This window comes from Triticum aestivum, chromosome 3D, assembly GCF_018294505.1.
Source record: "Triticum aestivum cultivar Chinese Spring chromosome 3D, IWGSC CS RefSeq v2.1, whole genome shotgun sequence".
In the NCBI taxonomy this organism is placed as follows: domain Eukaryota; kingdom Viridiplantae; phylum Streptophyta; class Magnoliopsida; order Poales; family Poaceae; genus Triticum; species Triticum aestivum.
Window position 1 is genome coordinate 567,117,333 of NC_057802.1, and position 15,996 is coordinate 567,133,328.

Here is a 15,996-nt window from a genome sequence, read left to right on the forward strand (position 1 = left end):
AAACTAATTGCCTATCCTATTACATGACCGCCATCCAAACCGGTTGAAGATATCCCGCGCTACCATCTCCCACCGGACAGATCCAGTAACCAAACGCTCTCTGGCCTCCGTCGGAGTGAGTAACGACCACATACGGATCAGCGCCGTAGCTCGGAATAAAACCTGCAAAAAATGAATAGTTGTTGTTCTGTTAAAAGCCAAATCATTTCTGCGGTTCCAAATTGCCCATAACAATGCACATACTCCTACATGAATGTGTCTAGCTGTATCGGACTCTATCCCATCAAGCCACGTTCCAAATAACGTATCGACCGAATTCGGAGGAGTAATGTTAAAGGCAATTTGCACGGTGCGCCACAAAACTCTCGCCAACGGGCACTCAAAGAAGAGGTGCTTAATGGTCTCGTCCCGATCACAAAAACTACACCTAGTTGATCCTGTCCAATTGCGCTTAACCAAGTTGTCCTTTATTAAGATGACTTGTTTATGTACAAACCACATAAACACTTTAATCTTCAAAGGAACTTTTACTTTCCAAACATGTTTGGAACTAGGAATGACACTAGAGTTAATGACATCGATATACATCGACTTAACCGTAAATTCTCCAGACCTAGTAAGTTTCCAACACAACTGATCGGGCTGATGAGCTAGCTGAACCTCCATCAGTCTACTCACAAAATGAAGCCATGCTTCCCATCTATCACCAACAAGCACCCTCCGAAACTGGATATTAAGGGGAATGGACTGCATAATCATTGCAACTAGCGCATCACGTCGTTGAACAATACGATACAGGGACGGGTACTGGAGCGCCAATGGCGTATCACCAAGCCAAGTATCCTCCCAGAAACGGGTATTGTTGCCATCACCGACTATAAACTTTGTTCTATTAAAGAAGGCTGCCTTAACTCTCATAAGCCCCTTCCAAAACGGCGAATCAGTTGGTCTCACTGTCACCTGTGACAAAGTTTTGGACTGCAGATACTTGTTACGGAGAATCTGCGCCCATGTTGCGTCAGTCTCAACTGATAACTTATATAGCCACTTACTGAGAAGGCATCTGTTCTTGACCTCAAGATTCTCAATACCCAGACCCCCTTGGTCCTTTGGTCTACAGATGATATCCCATTTGGCGAGAAGGTACTTTCTCTTTAGTTCACCACTCTGCCAAAAAAATCTTGATCGGTAGAAGTCCAGCCTTTTCCTAACCCCAACTGGAACTTCAAAGAAAGATAGTAGGAACATCGGCATACTCGTGAGCACCGAATTGATAAGAATCAACCGGCCTCCATAAGACATAAGTTTGCCCTTCCAGCAACTAAGTTTCTTCTCAAACCGATCCTCGATGCATTTCCACTCTCTGTTTGTTAGCTTACGATGGTGAATGGGTATACCTAGGTAAGTAAAAGGTAAAGCCCCTAATTCACATCTAAACAATTGCCTATAAGCCTCTTGTTCCTCCTTGGCTCTACCAAAGCAGAACAACTCGCTTTTATGAAAGTTAATCTTTAATCCGGACAATTGTTCAAATAAGCATAACACCAGCTTCATATTTCTCGCTTTTGCCAAGTCATGCTCCATAAAGATGATTGTATCATCAGCGTACTGCAAAATGGACACACCCCCATCAACTAGGTGAGGCACCAAGCCACCCACCTGACCGGCCTCCTTTGCCCTACCTATGAGAATTGCCAACATGTCAACCACAATGTTGAACAAAATAGGGGACATTGGATCATCTTGCCTCAGGCCTTTGTGTGTCTGGAAATAATGACCTATATCGGCATTCACTTTAATTTCAACACTCCCTTTTTGCGTGAAGGATTCTACCTGGCGTCGCCAAGCTTCATCAAAACCCATCATGCGTAAGGCCTATTGAAGGAAAGGCCATTTGATTTTGTCATACGCTTTCTCGAAATCCACTTTGAAAACAACCCCATCCAGCTTTTTCGTGTGGATCTCATGGAGCGTTTCATGAAGGACCACAACCCCTTCAAGGATGTTCCTGTCCGGCATAAAAGCAGTTTGCGTAGGCTGCACCACAGCATGCGCGATCTGTGTGAGCCTATTAGTCCCGACCTTGGTAAAGATTTTGAAACTTACATTAAGAAGACAGATGGGCCTGAATTGCTCAATTCTCACAGCCTCTGTTTTCTTAGGAAGAAGGGTTATCGTTCCAAAATTCAGCTGAAAAAGCTGAAGCTGCCCAGAGAAGAGATCATTGAACAAAGGCAACACATCCCCTATAATAATATGCCAGCACTTTTTATAAAACTCCGCAGGAAATCCATCGGGGCCCGGCGCCTTGTTATTTTCCATTTGCGAAATGGCCTCAAACACCTCTTTCTCAGAAAAAGGAGCCGCTAGAATATCATTCTCCACCGCTGTGAGTTGAGGAACATCCTCAACCCTGGACTCATCCAGAGACACACAGTTATCCTCTGGAGGACCAAACAGCTGCTTGTAATACTCTGTAATGTACAGTTTTAGGTTTTCCTGTCCTAAAATTATTCCTTCATCTTGCTCAAGCTGAAAGATCCTCTTCTTTCAATGCTTACCATTAGCAATCATGTGAAAGAATTGAGTGTTCGCATCCCCCTGGACTACTCGCCGGACCTTGGCCCGCAACGCCCACTTCAATTCCTCTTCTCGAAGAAGTTCTTTCAGCCTCATCTCCGCGTCAAGCTTGGCATGAAGCTCCGCGGCCGGCAGCACCGTGGTTTCTGCTTTTACATCTAGGGACTGAATAAGGGAAAGGAGCCTTTCCTTTTCGACCTCATAAATCCCACTAAGATGCTTAGCCCACCCACGCAGGAAACTTCTCAAATGCCTAATCTTATTCTGCCAGGGCTGAAGCGCAGTCTTCCCTCCTGAATCCTTAGCCCACTCTCTGGCTACGAGATCAAAGAAACCTTCTCGTTCAAACCAAGCCAGCTCAAAGGAGAACGAGTTTTTGTTTCCCAAGTGGGTGGCCTCACCAGAGTCCACAAATAACGGCGTGTGATCAGAAATTCCACGGGACAAAACCTGAACTGTGACTAGCGGAAACTTCTGTTCCCAATCGACACTTGCCAACACTCGATCCAACTTCTCATACGTCGGACTTGGCAGCGCGTTAGCCCAGGTGAATTTTCTACCCGAGAGCTCAATTTCTCTCAGGTCAAGACTTTCAATGATAGTATTGAACATGAACGACCATCTGCCGTCAAAGTTATCATTGTTCTTATCCTCACGCCTTCTAATGATATTGAAATCACCCCCCACCAGGATAGGAAGCTGCTCGAAACCGCAAATCCTAACGAGATCAGCCAAGAACTCGGGCTTGAGTTCGGGCTGTGCGGCACCATATACCGCAACCAAAGCCCAATTAAACCCATCGTCCTTCGAACGCACCCGAAACTTGACTGCAAAGTCACCCATTACCACACTTCGAACCTCGAGCGCTTCGCATCGAACGCCGAGTAAGATTCCACCCGATCTCCCTCTCGGTGGCAGGCAATGCCAATCAAAATCAATACCTCCCGACAAAGTATTTAGAAATTGTGGCGCAAAATTATCTCTACCTGTCTCCGATAGAGCGATAAAATCTAATCGATGCTCGACAGACGCCTCAGCAAGAAACCTTCTTTTAGCCAAGTCCTTTAGACCTCTGCTATTCCAAAAGATTCCTTTCATAGTTCATCATGGAATTTTTTAGCCGTACGAATCCTAGCACTCCTACGCACTGCGGATACCGGGTACACCTTCCGTTTCCACTTGCGTTTAGAGACATTTTGACTCTGCAACCGGTCCTCACAACCAGTCTGAGAAGGTCCAGCCATAACCATCTCAGTAGTATCATCCTCTCCTTCCGCCTCAGGTATGGGAGGAATAAGATCCGCACAAAAATTGTTGAGCACCCTGACTCCCAACGCATCAACCTCAGAATCACTGATGGGTTTAACCACCGCTAAATTACGAATCATCTCTAAGGCCCGCTCAGCCTCTAGATCCAAAAGATCATTAATAGAATTAGAGATTTCAGTAGCATCACTACCTAGTGAAACTCCTAATTGATTTGCATTTTCAACAATCTCATCATTAGAAAAATGCAGAATGGAATTATAAGTATTAACCGACATACCTGTAGTGACCTCAACGTCACGGAGCTTGGCCGCCCTCATGGCGCACCGCTGCTAATGTCGTCCACATCCGGCTGAGTCTGGAGACGGCCACTCACCCGTCTCCCCTCAGACATCGGATCCTGAATCCCTCCAAACGCAATAACCTCCTCCCGAGAGATCCTGGTCGGGGTAGGGCCTCCTGCCTCACCCCAACCGCTAGGCCGGTCCGCCTGCACGGACTCCCCAGCAGACTCGCCAGGAAGTGGAAAGGCACTCACCATGGCCTCAGACATCTGGCGCGCCCCACAGGACGTAGCCGACGGCGAACGGGGTGAAGGGAGTGCATGGGCCACCTGCCCTAACTCCCCACCCAGCACCGGAGAGGCCACCACCATAGGCGCCTCAGGAGAAGAGGGCTCCGAGGCCACCTGCCCCGAGCCCCCTCCCGATGGCACAGTCGCCACCAGCAGAGAGGTAGACGCGACGGGAGAGGAGGTATCCGAGGCAACTTGCCCCAGACCTCCTCCCAACGTAGAGAAGGACACGGGTGCCACCTGCCCCGAATCCCCTACCTCTGGAGGAGAAGAGCAACCCAAGGCCGCCTGCCCCGGGACCCTTCCCGACAAACCAGCCATGAACACCGGCACCACGTCCTGAGGAGGGACAGCGTGCTGAGCACGAGAGGGAGTGGCCACCTGCCGACTCACCTCCTCCTCTCCCCAGACCGAGATCGATGAAGCCCCAGGAACCCCAGGAATAGTACACACAGTATCCTCAAATCCCAAAGCAGGCAACGCGAGCTCAAAAGCCTCCTCGGACTCAACCCGATCACTCCACAGCCTCGGGGGTGCAGAAGCGGGTTCGAAGGACCCAAATCTCAGAGTCGTCGTAGGCACCGAGGAGGGAGGAGCCGCTCCATCCCCGGTCATCGCGGTCTCGGACCCCGGACCCTTGGACATCTGTCATCCAGAGTCCTCGACCGGCGGCTCCTTTGCTCCCGCGCTGCCATCACCCTCGTGCATATCCACGTCGGACCCGTGAGCCGCCGCAGCCAAAAGGCTCTCATCCTCAAACTCAATAACCAGATTATAAATCCTGCCTCGATAAGCCCACTTAACCACTTCCGGCACATACTCAACGTTCAGAATACTAACCAGAACCCGAGCAATCCCGTGAGCTCTGGTGAAAGCCATATCCACTCGCTCAGGCTTCCCCACCAAAATGCCCAAGCTGGCCACAACCCGAGCATCCTGCAATGGCTTGGAGGGGGGCCCGGAAAATCGCAACCACGCCTGAGTAAGCGGCTTACCCTGAGGCTCCACCTGCTTCCACTCATGAAACTCAAGGATGCAATCAGTTCCCGGCACTTTACACATCCCAAAACTCAGCAACCTCTGCAGATCCTCCACCGAAGGAAACTCAACTCTGAACATCTTATCAGCGAGGCTGACGAGGTCCCACTGGAAATCCCCAGGGGCCAGCTCCCGAAGCCTCTGCACGATCTGTGTCTCAGAGACCTCCCCTCTGGTGACCTTGACAATCCCCGTAGTCATACTCGGGGTCTCATCAGTAACCTCTCGCCCATTCGGAGACTTGAAAAACGTTAGCTCAGCACAGTATACTCCATACATCATAAGTGACGGTGCCTGATCTTGCAGAATCGGACAGTCCCCAGAGTCGTGTGCCGGCTTACCGCAGGTATCACATAACAGAGCCACACACTCCGCAATGAAGTGGCCCTTGTCACTACATCGATAACAAAGCATCTTTTCCTTCTTGCGCGCCCATTTGGACACCCTATCAGAGTCAGCCCTATGCGTCATCTCCACAGACACATCAGCCATAACCTCGTTCTCAGGAACCTGAACAGTAGCAAGAGCCGTCACCACCTCCATAGCGTGACCGGTCAACACTGGCTCCTCGGCAGCCCCGTTATCTATCATCTACTCGACAACAACAGGTGGGGCGGTTGTCGTGGACGGTACCTGCCCCCTCGACCGCCCCGACCACCACGATGGCCACGGAAACCTACCCGTTGCCGATTACCCGGACCAGAAGGCCCCTCAACGAAGCCACCGGAAGGACCCAAGAACGGTCTCTCAGCCGAACCGTCGCTTTGCCAAGCATAACCATGACCTCCACCCGTGGATGAAGAACCACGGTGCTGGCCAGCCCCATAGGCATCGAAGCCGTCATCCCCCCATTGACCCCGAGGCGCAGCCACAGTCCCACCAACGTTGGACTGCGACGGCGGAGACGGGCGAGCAACGACGTGGGGTGGAGGGGCCGGTCTAGGCTGCGGACCCGAAGACACAGGTGGCCTTGGTGGCGCAGCCCCCCGGCCCGCAGCGGCCACCTCAGCACCGCCGGAAGCCACCGGCCGAGGACCGGAGCCCGGTCCGCCTCGCCTGCCCGACTGCAAGACCGGTGCCGGCGGCCTCCCAGCGGGCGCCCCGCCAGCAAAGTGCGTCATACCAGGGCCACCCGACCCGCGTCCCGCTGCGGCCTTGGGGAGCGCCACGCCCTGCACCTGACGCCGGCGCCGGCAGCGCGCCCCGGCCATAGCCCTGGCCCGGCGGCGGCGCCCCATTAGCACGAGTTGCCCCGCTAGGCTGAGGCGGCCGCTTTCCGGGAGGAGGCGCACCACCAGTACCAGCCATCGCGCCGAGAGGAGGAATGCGGCGAGCCCGGCCAGGCCCCGCAGTACGCAAACGCGGCGCTCGACGCAACAAAACCCTAGGGCGCGGCAACGGAGTAGGCGACGACGATCGGCACGTGCATGCGCCCCTCCCCTCAGTATCGATTGGAACCGATTCCGGCTGGGCCTCATACCCACAGGACCTCGGCCCAATAATACCAACCGGCCCAACAGCTTGCAGCTCGGCTCGGGCCAGGAGCAAATTCAAACGCTCCTGGCAAGCGTCTCGGATCTGGATCGCCGTGACCGCCGGCGACGCTGCCGCGGTCACCTCCAGCGCCGATCGAGAGCTTTTCCGGCAGGCATTCTTTCTCTTCACCAAAGTCCATGAATCCGGCGGAGATTGAATTGCTGCCGGACCTTGTTTCTTTTTCTTCCGCGTAACCCTCGTCCATCCATCCAAGGAGAAATAATCTGACAAAGTGTGAGGCGGCAAAGTTACCTTGGGTATAGGTCCTTTCCACGGCTTGATCTTCATCGATGAGGGTTTACCGAGTCCCTCCGATTTTTGATCCAAAACGTTCTTGTCATGGTGCCCCTTGGCCGGATCGAGCACCAAGCACGATTCATACCGATGCATGGACACCTTGGTCTTGACGTCATTAGTCGCTGGCAAGACGCGCCCGCCCTCATCTTCTTCGTCTTCGTCTTCATCGTCGAACGTTTATGTACATGGCTCTTGGATCCTTGTCCCTAGGGAGTATGTAAAGGTTATTTGTGTTTATAGCTATATGTCACTCGTTGGACTCTGTTCACGTCACTCCCAAATAAGATATTGCACATGTACCCTAAAGAGTCCAATTTAGCATTGTTCCTTCTACATGAGCATTTGTTGTTGGCTCCATGTTAAGGGCCAATTCTTTTGAGCTGATTCTCAACAATCATGTGTGGAGAATCAACAATCGAAATAGAACTCGATATGCTTCTCCAATACCGTCTGAGAATCATCATAATCCGCAGTAGTCTAATGAGAAGGGCAGCGATCTGCGCCGGCGCACCGGCCCAATCGTTGGGCCGGTCAAGCCCCAGCCGTCCGATCCGCAAGCTCGAGCCGTAAGATCTGTTCCTCGCGCCTCCTTCCCCCCGCGTTGACTTCTTCTTCCTCTTCTTCTTCTTCATTGCGCCCCCACCCCAGCCGCTCCTGCCGCCGGCGACTAGCCCCCTCGCCTGGACCTCCTCCCCCCTAGTCCCACACTGCTGGATGCGCTCTCCATCCCTGTCGCCGCCGGTCGCTGTCCCTGTCGCCGTCGCAGCATCCATACTCACCCCCCGGTCCAGCAGAAAGCCCGTCGCCCCCTCGTAGCAAAAAATGGCGCCGCCTTGAAGCACGCCGGCACCCCCTGTCGTTGCAGCACCTAGCAGCTGCCATCGTCGCTGCACTGTCGTGTCGCCGACGCAGCTCTCAGCGTCGCCGCTCGCTGCCATTGGCGAGTCAGGTTGAAGCTTTTTATCTCATCGGTTGAAACTTTTCTCTATGCCTGTTGAAGCTTTTCTCGTGGATTGAAGCTTTCCACCGTGCTAATTGAAGCTTTTTTCACCTGAGCTTGAAGCTTTTTTCACAAAGGGTTGCAGCTTTTTACTCTAGGGTTGCAACAAAAACATAGAGAGACGCCATGGTCGTCGTCGAGGAGGATTTTCTCAATCTCTGTTTGAAGCTTTTTCATCTACGGGTTGAAGCTTTTTGTCAAAACGGTTGTAACTTTTCCTATATTTCGTTGTCTGGTTGAAGCTTTTTTATCTACTGGATGTAGCTTTTTGTGTCCATGGTTGTAGCACGGGAAAACGCCGTTTGCAACTCTCCCAGTACGGTGGTTGCAGCTCCTCCCCGTGGCCATGGTTGTAGCACGGGCACCTCGGTCCTCCCCGCGTTTGGCCTGTCGCCGGTTGCAGCAAAAAAAGGGAAGAGAGGGGGAGGAAAGGGAAGAGAGGGAGAAGGAAGAAGGGTAGCTGCTGGTGCCGCGAGGGGACGGCAGCTCAGGAGAACGCCGGCGAGCAGGATCTGCAAGGTGGGAAGAGAGAGAAGACGAGCAGTTGAAGAGAAAGTTGGAAGGGGATAAGGTCGTGTGATTGGGACCCACCACCCCACGTGTCGCGACTTGACTTGCTACAGCGCGCGCGTGGACGAAACCGGTGGAACGGTTCGGCCGGTGCCCCAGCCAGAAACGATTCCCTAATGAGAATCACCAGGATCGGTAGTCTATTGGAAAATCGGTTCCCAACCATGATTCCCACGGTTCTTAGCAGTCTCGCTAAAGAAAACGGTTCGATTTAAGTCGCTAACCCTATTAGAGCACCAAATCACATCCAAATTGACAGTTGGCCCCTGAACTGTGATGCCCAATGCTCACCTTGCGCCACTAGCCTGCTGACAGCTTCCAACCGGCCGCCACTGCTGGGTCGGGGAGCACTAGAGTAGGGCGATGGACTTCCGCTCAACAGACTTGTTCATGGCAACCAGGTGGAGCAATTCCTGCTTTCTCCGTCCGATACCCCGTCGTCAGTCCCTCACAACCACAAGTCGAGTCAGCCCACCACTTCCCCCATCGCATTGCCCTTTCTGCTCGGGCTCGGCGACAGATCGATCGACAACCTACACCAGTGGCGGAGCTTGGTAGAAACTGTTGGGGGGCAAGGCCAAAACATGACTATTTGGGAGCGGCTAAAAAGTTTCTCATCTAAGCTCTCCCTCAAAAAAAATTCTTTAGAGTTTGGTCCAAGGTTGGGGGGGGGGGGGGCAATGGCCCCCTCGGCCTCAACATAACTCCGCTAGTGACCAGGACTCACGAGCTTCCGGCAAACGACCATGGCGGAGGCCGCGATAGAGGGTGTACCATCGCATCTATGCCACGGCTTCTCAGAGGAGATCTTCCTGGAGGCCTCCTCGTCGTGTCTTTCCGCGGCGTCTGCCATCCGGCGACCCGACAATATATTCCTCTATGGGCATTTATGGATTTACGCTCATTTGCATGTACCCACATGCTCCTACCGGTGAGTACAAGCTAATATATCAGCATCGGGATCCGGTAGCTGCCAGTCAAAATGGGTGCTATATATTCACACTCGGAGCCAGGCAGCCGCCGATGCGCGTAGAGTAGGTGGGCAGAGTGAAGTTGATATCCCACAGAGCACTGCTATTCCGTGTTTGCTTGCACTGGTACCGAGTACTGACTGCACCTGGGAGGGAAAGGAACATTATAGTGGTATTCTACACAATGAATGAGTCATTCCGAAACATGCTCGCTCCAGTTGTTCCTAGCATAGCCGATTTGTTTGAGATGGATGGCATGCTCGGCATGACCAATTTCAATGATGCTGCGACAAGCATTGATATCAGGGTGTTGCAGGATTACGAAAGCGAGGCCTGGACTTTCAAGTGCCAGATTAAATTGCCGATAATGGAGATCAGTGCAAAGTGTGAGAATCACGATGACGATTCTGATGTGGTGGTCGTGCCTAGCGATGGCAAGTTGCTCGTGTTGGTCAAATTCTCTAAGTGGCTAATTCAGGTTGACGTGGACAACAAGGTAGTAAAAACTTTCCAAATAAATGAAAATGTCTACCTCAATACACAATCATGCATAAAAAAAGTTTTACACTGTGCAATAATCACATTATATTATTAATTCACATATTTGTGCTCTACAACCAATCTCAATACATTGCAACCAGTTTCGCCGCAATGCGCGGGGTATCATCTAGTATATATAATTATGTATATGAATAACAATTTCTCAAATATATGTTTTGATGTCTAGTTTTCTTCGTACACAACATGCATTTTTAATACACCCGATACTTTTTTGTACATGTCTACCATTTTATATATACATGTTTAACATTTTGAAATACATGATTAATATTGATTAAACATATATTTTTGGTGTCTATCTTTTTTTATACACGTTTAACATTTTTCAAAAATACAATTAACATTTTTTAAAACTTATAATTTTTTATGTCAACCTTTTTTCCTACACATTGTATATTTTTTGCATACATTTTTGGTATACATCGGCATTAAAATTTTACAAAAAAACATGTTAAGTGTTTTTTCTAATAGATTATTTGGAAGTATATACAAGGGGCCTCCGGCGGCTCGGGACGACCTCCATCATCAGGAAGATGTACATGATTTAGAAATCCGACAGAAGTTCACCTGCCATGCATGGGTCAAACACACGCATCCTTTCAAATTTCAAGCCCGGTGACTTCCTGGGGTGTTGCATGGTTCATGCCTAAACGGCGGACGCTGGCGAAGCCGATGAACTACACGAAAATGAAGGCCAAGAAAAAGCATCTCCTCGGAGAGGTCTTGCATCTCGTCAACACCAAGACTTACCTGTCTTGGACAAGCTCAGAACCAATGCCAGATTTCGATGTTTTCTTTGCAGGGGAGAAAAATGTATTACTCAATCACAAAGTTCTTACAATCCTCCTTCACCAAATCTAAGACCATAGACGGACCCGAACCGATCCACGTCATGGTTCTACCTTCGGTTCTTGCAAATCTAGCTAGCCTTATTTTGACTACGACTAACATGAGTAATACAAGTTTCTCGAAGAAGTAAGAAATGCTTAACTTCTTTCATGAGAGAGGCATAGACGGATCTGTCCTCTTCATGCTTCTGAATCATGCCAACCGTCGTCAGCTCTCGATCTCAATTGGTAGCTCACTTCTTTGGATAGCAAAGGATAGCCCTTCCATGCATGCACAAAGTTCCACCTCCAGCGCATCATCACAAGTAAACAACTGTCTACACGTAGAAAAAATAACACCACCAGCTTCAGTGTGTAAGATCATTCCCGCGCCGGCTGAACCGTCCTCTGCAAATGACCCGTCAGTACTCAGTTTGACCCAGCCGAGCCTCGGCGGAGTCCATGCCAAGGCCGGAGCTACAGCGCCAGCTTGCCGCACTTCTGGGTCATAAGATAGAATCATCTTCCCTTTCCTAGGATCAGCATGCATGTTTGTCTTGAATCCCATGAGCGAGTCCAAGTAACTCTGTAGGAACCTGCGTGATGCATCCATCGGAGGGACTGGTTTCAGGTGCATAATTTCATTCCGAATGTACCAGCATCTCCAAAAAGTGAACAGCACCATACATCGCCTTATATCATCCAGCGGCTCTAAGACCTGGAACAGCCACTCTCTTCCGGTATTCAGAATTGACTTAATGTCAGCCAGCTCCCACACCTTTGTCATCGTCAGGTATAGTTGGCGAGCCAATGGGTGTTGGCGCCGCCTCCTCGCAGCGCCGCTCTTCTTCTACCTCGAGCTGCGTCTCACAGCTTACACTACTCTCTCTTCTCTCTCTCATGGTTTCTCACAAGAACACAAGAAAACACATACACACACGCACACACATGGGCCAAGGAAGGATGCAATAGCTTTGCCGAGAGACACCTTCCTTGGTGAGCCGTGGCTACAGCGTGTTTTTCCAGCCTTCACAGCCTCCTTCTCATTGACTCAGAGAACACATATATACACACAAGAATGGACTCACGCACGCACACGACCCAGCGGCCACACACACCACTAACCCATGCAATCACGCATCACCCGGCCACTAACTCCATGCACTACCAAATCACTAATTGCATGCGCGTCTATCTTCATCACTTGCGCCAACTTCTCAACAGCCAATCCGTATGACCCTATCCATTTGCATGCAACAGCTAACAAACCTGCATGCACTAAACTGACTCACCAAGTTACTTGCTTATCTAGCTCGCTACACAACGGCGGCTCCAGGACTTGTTCACACAGCACCGTCTCACACGGCTCGACCTGACTCAACATGATGCAGTCCGTCACGCTTCGGCCTCCATGGTGTTTTGCCGCTTCTCACGACGTCGCCGCATCGCACGGCAGCCCGGCATCTCGCCTCCTTCGCACGCTGAGATGAAGCTTCACGGGATAAACATCAACCTACACTATACTACATGCTAAACGAAAATACAATGAAGATACATAATCAAGATTAATCCTAACAATGGGCAGTTCAACATTGGGTGAAAATTGTCCTCAGTTTCCATCCCACAGATCGGACACATACTTGAAACTTCAAGGCCTCCATGCAAAGTTCCGAACTGTCGGGGGAACACCAGCTGACCATATTAGTTTCCACAAAGATCTACTACCATTTGGGCTACTACTCGATGAAACAGCACTATCCCGGTGAGCTTCCTCAAAAGCCATATCATAAGCACTTTTTACTGAAAAGAGACCAAAGCGACCAGGTCCCCATGCTAGAACATCTTCCTCTTGTCTTGGAGATGCACGGATCTTCATAATTTCAGACATGTCCGCAGGATTAAAATATTCTGACAGGAGGTTAGCGTTCCAAGAACCATTCTCATTCAACAAATGAGAGACAAAACGGATACGACACCTCCCTTGAAGTGTGATTGGCTTGTATGAATAAGGTCTCGGGATCCAATTATCTCTCCGTATCCTTATACTTCTACCATTACCTGTTGGAACCGTAGCTATGCCCTAGCTCTACCTCTCTCTCTCGCTGCACCTTTCTCTCTCTCTGAACTAGATCACCAGAGGAAGAAGAAGGAAGGAAAAGGAAGAAGGACATAGACACAAGTTTTTCCCGGGCGCTGGAACGCCCGCCGCCGCACGTACGGCGTATATATTTCCTCGAGCTCGAACTCGATGTCCTAAACCACACCGTTACAATGATCGACCAGGGGCTTATATTGACGGGCCTGCGTTGGGCACGACCCACACGCACCCACCCCTCCTGGCGCCCCGATCGGCCCGCTCAGCTCGCGCCCACCTCGCGCACGTACGCGTGCAGCTCGCGACGAGCCCGCAGCGATCACGCCTAACTCTCGATCCCCGTAACCTCCTGGTCTACCAACGCACGCTAGCTGGGTCCGCGCACACACACGCACGCACCAGCCTGACTCACGCACGCACGCACACACCCCTGACCCACGGACCCAGCACGATCCGGTCCACGCCCGTCGCGCCCTGCGCGCGATCACGCGGCCGCCACGCTCTGGCCGTGGCTCTTTATTCCAACACTCACCCCCTGAGCCACGGCTCAGAGGAGTCCGCCGTCTTCAACTCTGATGACGTCCGCCAGCAGCGCGTGCTCCGCCGCCGGCTCCCTCCGCAGCTTGGGGCAGTCCCTCTTGAAGTGGCCGCACTTGTAGCAGCGCCCGCGCCGGTTCCCGCCGCTGCTCGACGCCATGCTCTTGCCGTCGTCGTCGTCCCGAGCACCGCCGTGTCAACGCTCCCGCGCAGCCCACTGCGCCGCCGTCATGAGCAGTTGCTCACCCCCGCGCTCGCCACCGTCTTGTCCACGGCGTCGAACCCGCTCGTCAAACGCGCGCAGCCTCCCGAGCGCTTCGTCAAACGCCATCGTCGTCACGTCGTGGAACTGCTCGATGCCGGCGACGACGGGGAAGAGGCGATCCGGCACCGTATCCAGCAACTTCTTGAAAAGTGCTGCGTCGCCCAGCGTCTCCCCGAGGTTGGCATACCTCGCCGCCATCGCCGTGAGCCTCCCGCCGTACACATCGAGCTCCTCGCCGTCCGCCATCTTCATGCGGTCGAATTCGCCGCGCAGCGTCGCCATCCTCGCCGCGCGGACCCGATCGGCGCCGATGAACCTCACCTTCAAGGAGTCCCATACCTCCCTGGCGGTGAGCTTCGTCGACACCTGCAGCAACACCTCCTCCGGCAGCGCAACGAGCAGCAACGCGCGCGCCGACTTGTCCTTCCGCGCGTTCACCGCGGCATCGCCCGGCGCCACCGCCTCCCACACGGTGTGCACGTCGAGGATGGCATGCGCCTTGATCGCCCAGACAGTGTAGTTGTCCACCGTGAGCATCGGCATTGCCATCGATGCCGATCCACCCGCGCCACCGCCGTGAGGAACCAACGCCATGGTCGCCGGTGATCGCCCGAACCGAAGCTCTGTATACCAATTGTTGGAACCGTGGCTATGCCCTAGCTCTACCTATCTCTCTCTCGCTGCACCTTTCTCTCTCTCTGAACTAGATCACCAGAGGAAGAAGAAGGAAGGAGAAGGAAGAAGGACATAGACACAAGTTTTTCCCGGGCGCTTGAACGCCCGCCGCCGCACGTACGGCATATATATTTCCTCGAGCTCAAACTCGATGCCCTAGACCACACCGTTACAATGATCGACCAGGGGCTTATATTGACGGGCCTGCGTTGGGCACGACCCACACGCACCCACCCCCTCCTGGCGCCCCGATCGGCCCGCTCAGCTCGCGCCCACCTCGCGCACGTACGCGTGCAGCTCGCGACGAGCCCGCAGCGATCACGCCTAACTCTCGGTCCCCGTAACCTCCTGGTCTACCAACGCACGCTAGCTGGGTCCGCGCACACACACGCACGCACCAGCCTGACTCACGCACGCACGCACACACCCCTGACCCACGGACCCAGCACGATCCGGTCCACGCCCGTCGCGCCCTGCGCGTGATCACGCGGCCGCCACGCTCTGGCCGTGGCTCTTTATTCCAACACTCACCCCCTGAGCCACGGCTCAGAGGAGTCCGCCGTCTTCAACTCTGATGACGTCCGCCAGCAGCGCGTGCTCCGCCGCCGGCTCCCTCCGCAGCTTGGGGCAGTCCCTCTTGAAGTGGCCGCGCTCGCCGCACTTGTAGCAGCGCCCGCGCCGGTTCCCGCCGCTGCTCGACGCCATGCTCTTGCCGTCGTCGTCCCAAGCACCGCCGTGTCGACGCTCCCGCGCAGCCCACTGCGCCGCCGTCATGAGCAGTTGCTCACCCCCGCGCTCGCCACCGTCTTGTCCACGGCGTCGAACCCGCTCGTCAAACGCGCGCAGCCTCCCGAGCGCTTCGTCAAACGCCATCATCGTCATGTCGTGGAACTGCTCGATGCCGGCGACGACGGGGAAGAGGCGATCCGGCACCGTATCCAGCAACTTCTTGAAAAGTGCTGCGTCGCCCAGCGTCTCCCCGAGGTTGGCATACCTCGCCGCCATCGCCGCGAGCCTCCCGCCGTACACATCGAGCTCCTCGCCGTCCGCCATCTTCATGCGGTCGAATTCGCCGCGCAGCGTCGCCATCCTCGCCGCGCGGACCCGATCGGCGCCGATGAACCTCACCTTCAAGGAGTCCCATACCTCCCTGGCGGTGAGCTTCGTCGACACCTGCAGCAACACGTCCTCCGGCAGCGCAACG

The 15,996-nt window shown here is 53.1% G+C and overlaps 1 protein-coding gene across 1 annotated transcript; it reads right to left on the reverse strand.

The window, feature by feature from the left end:
* Window positions 1–13,577: 13,577 nt before the first annotated feature.
* Window positions 13,578–14,922, reverse strand: LOC123075493 (uncharacterized). Its single transcript, XM_044498083.1, has one exon. The coding sequence runs from the start codon at window positions 14,709–14,711 to the stop codon at window positions 14,049–14,051; it is 663 nt and encodes a 220-aa protein (XP_044354018.1). The 5' UTR covers window positions 14,712–14,922; the 3' UTR covers window positions 13,578–14,048.
* Between the last annotated feature and the right edge of the window lie 1,074 nt (window positions 14,923–15,996).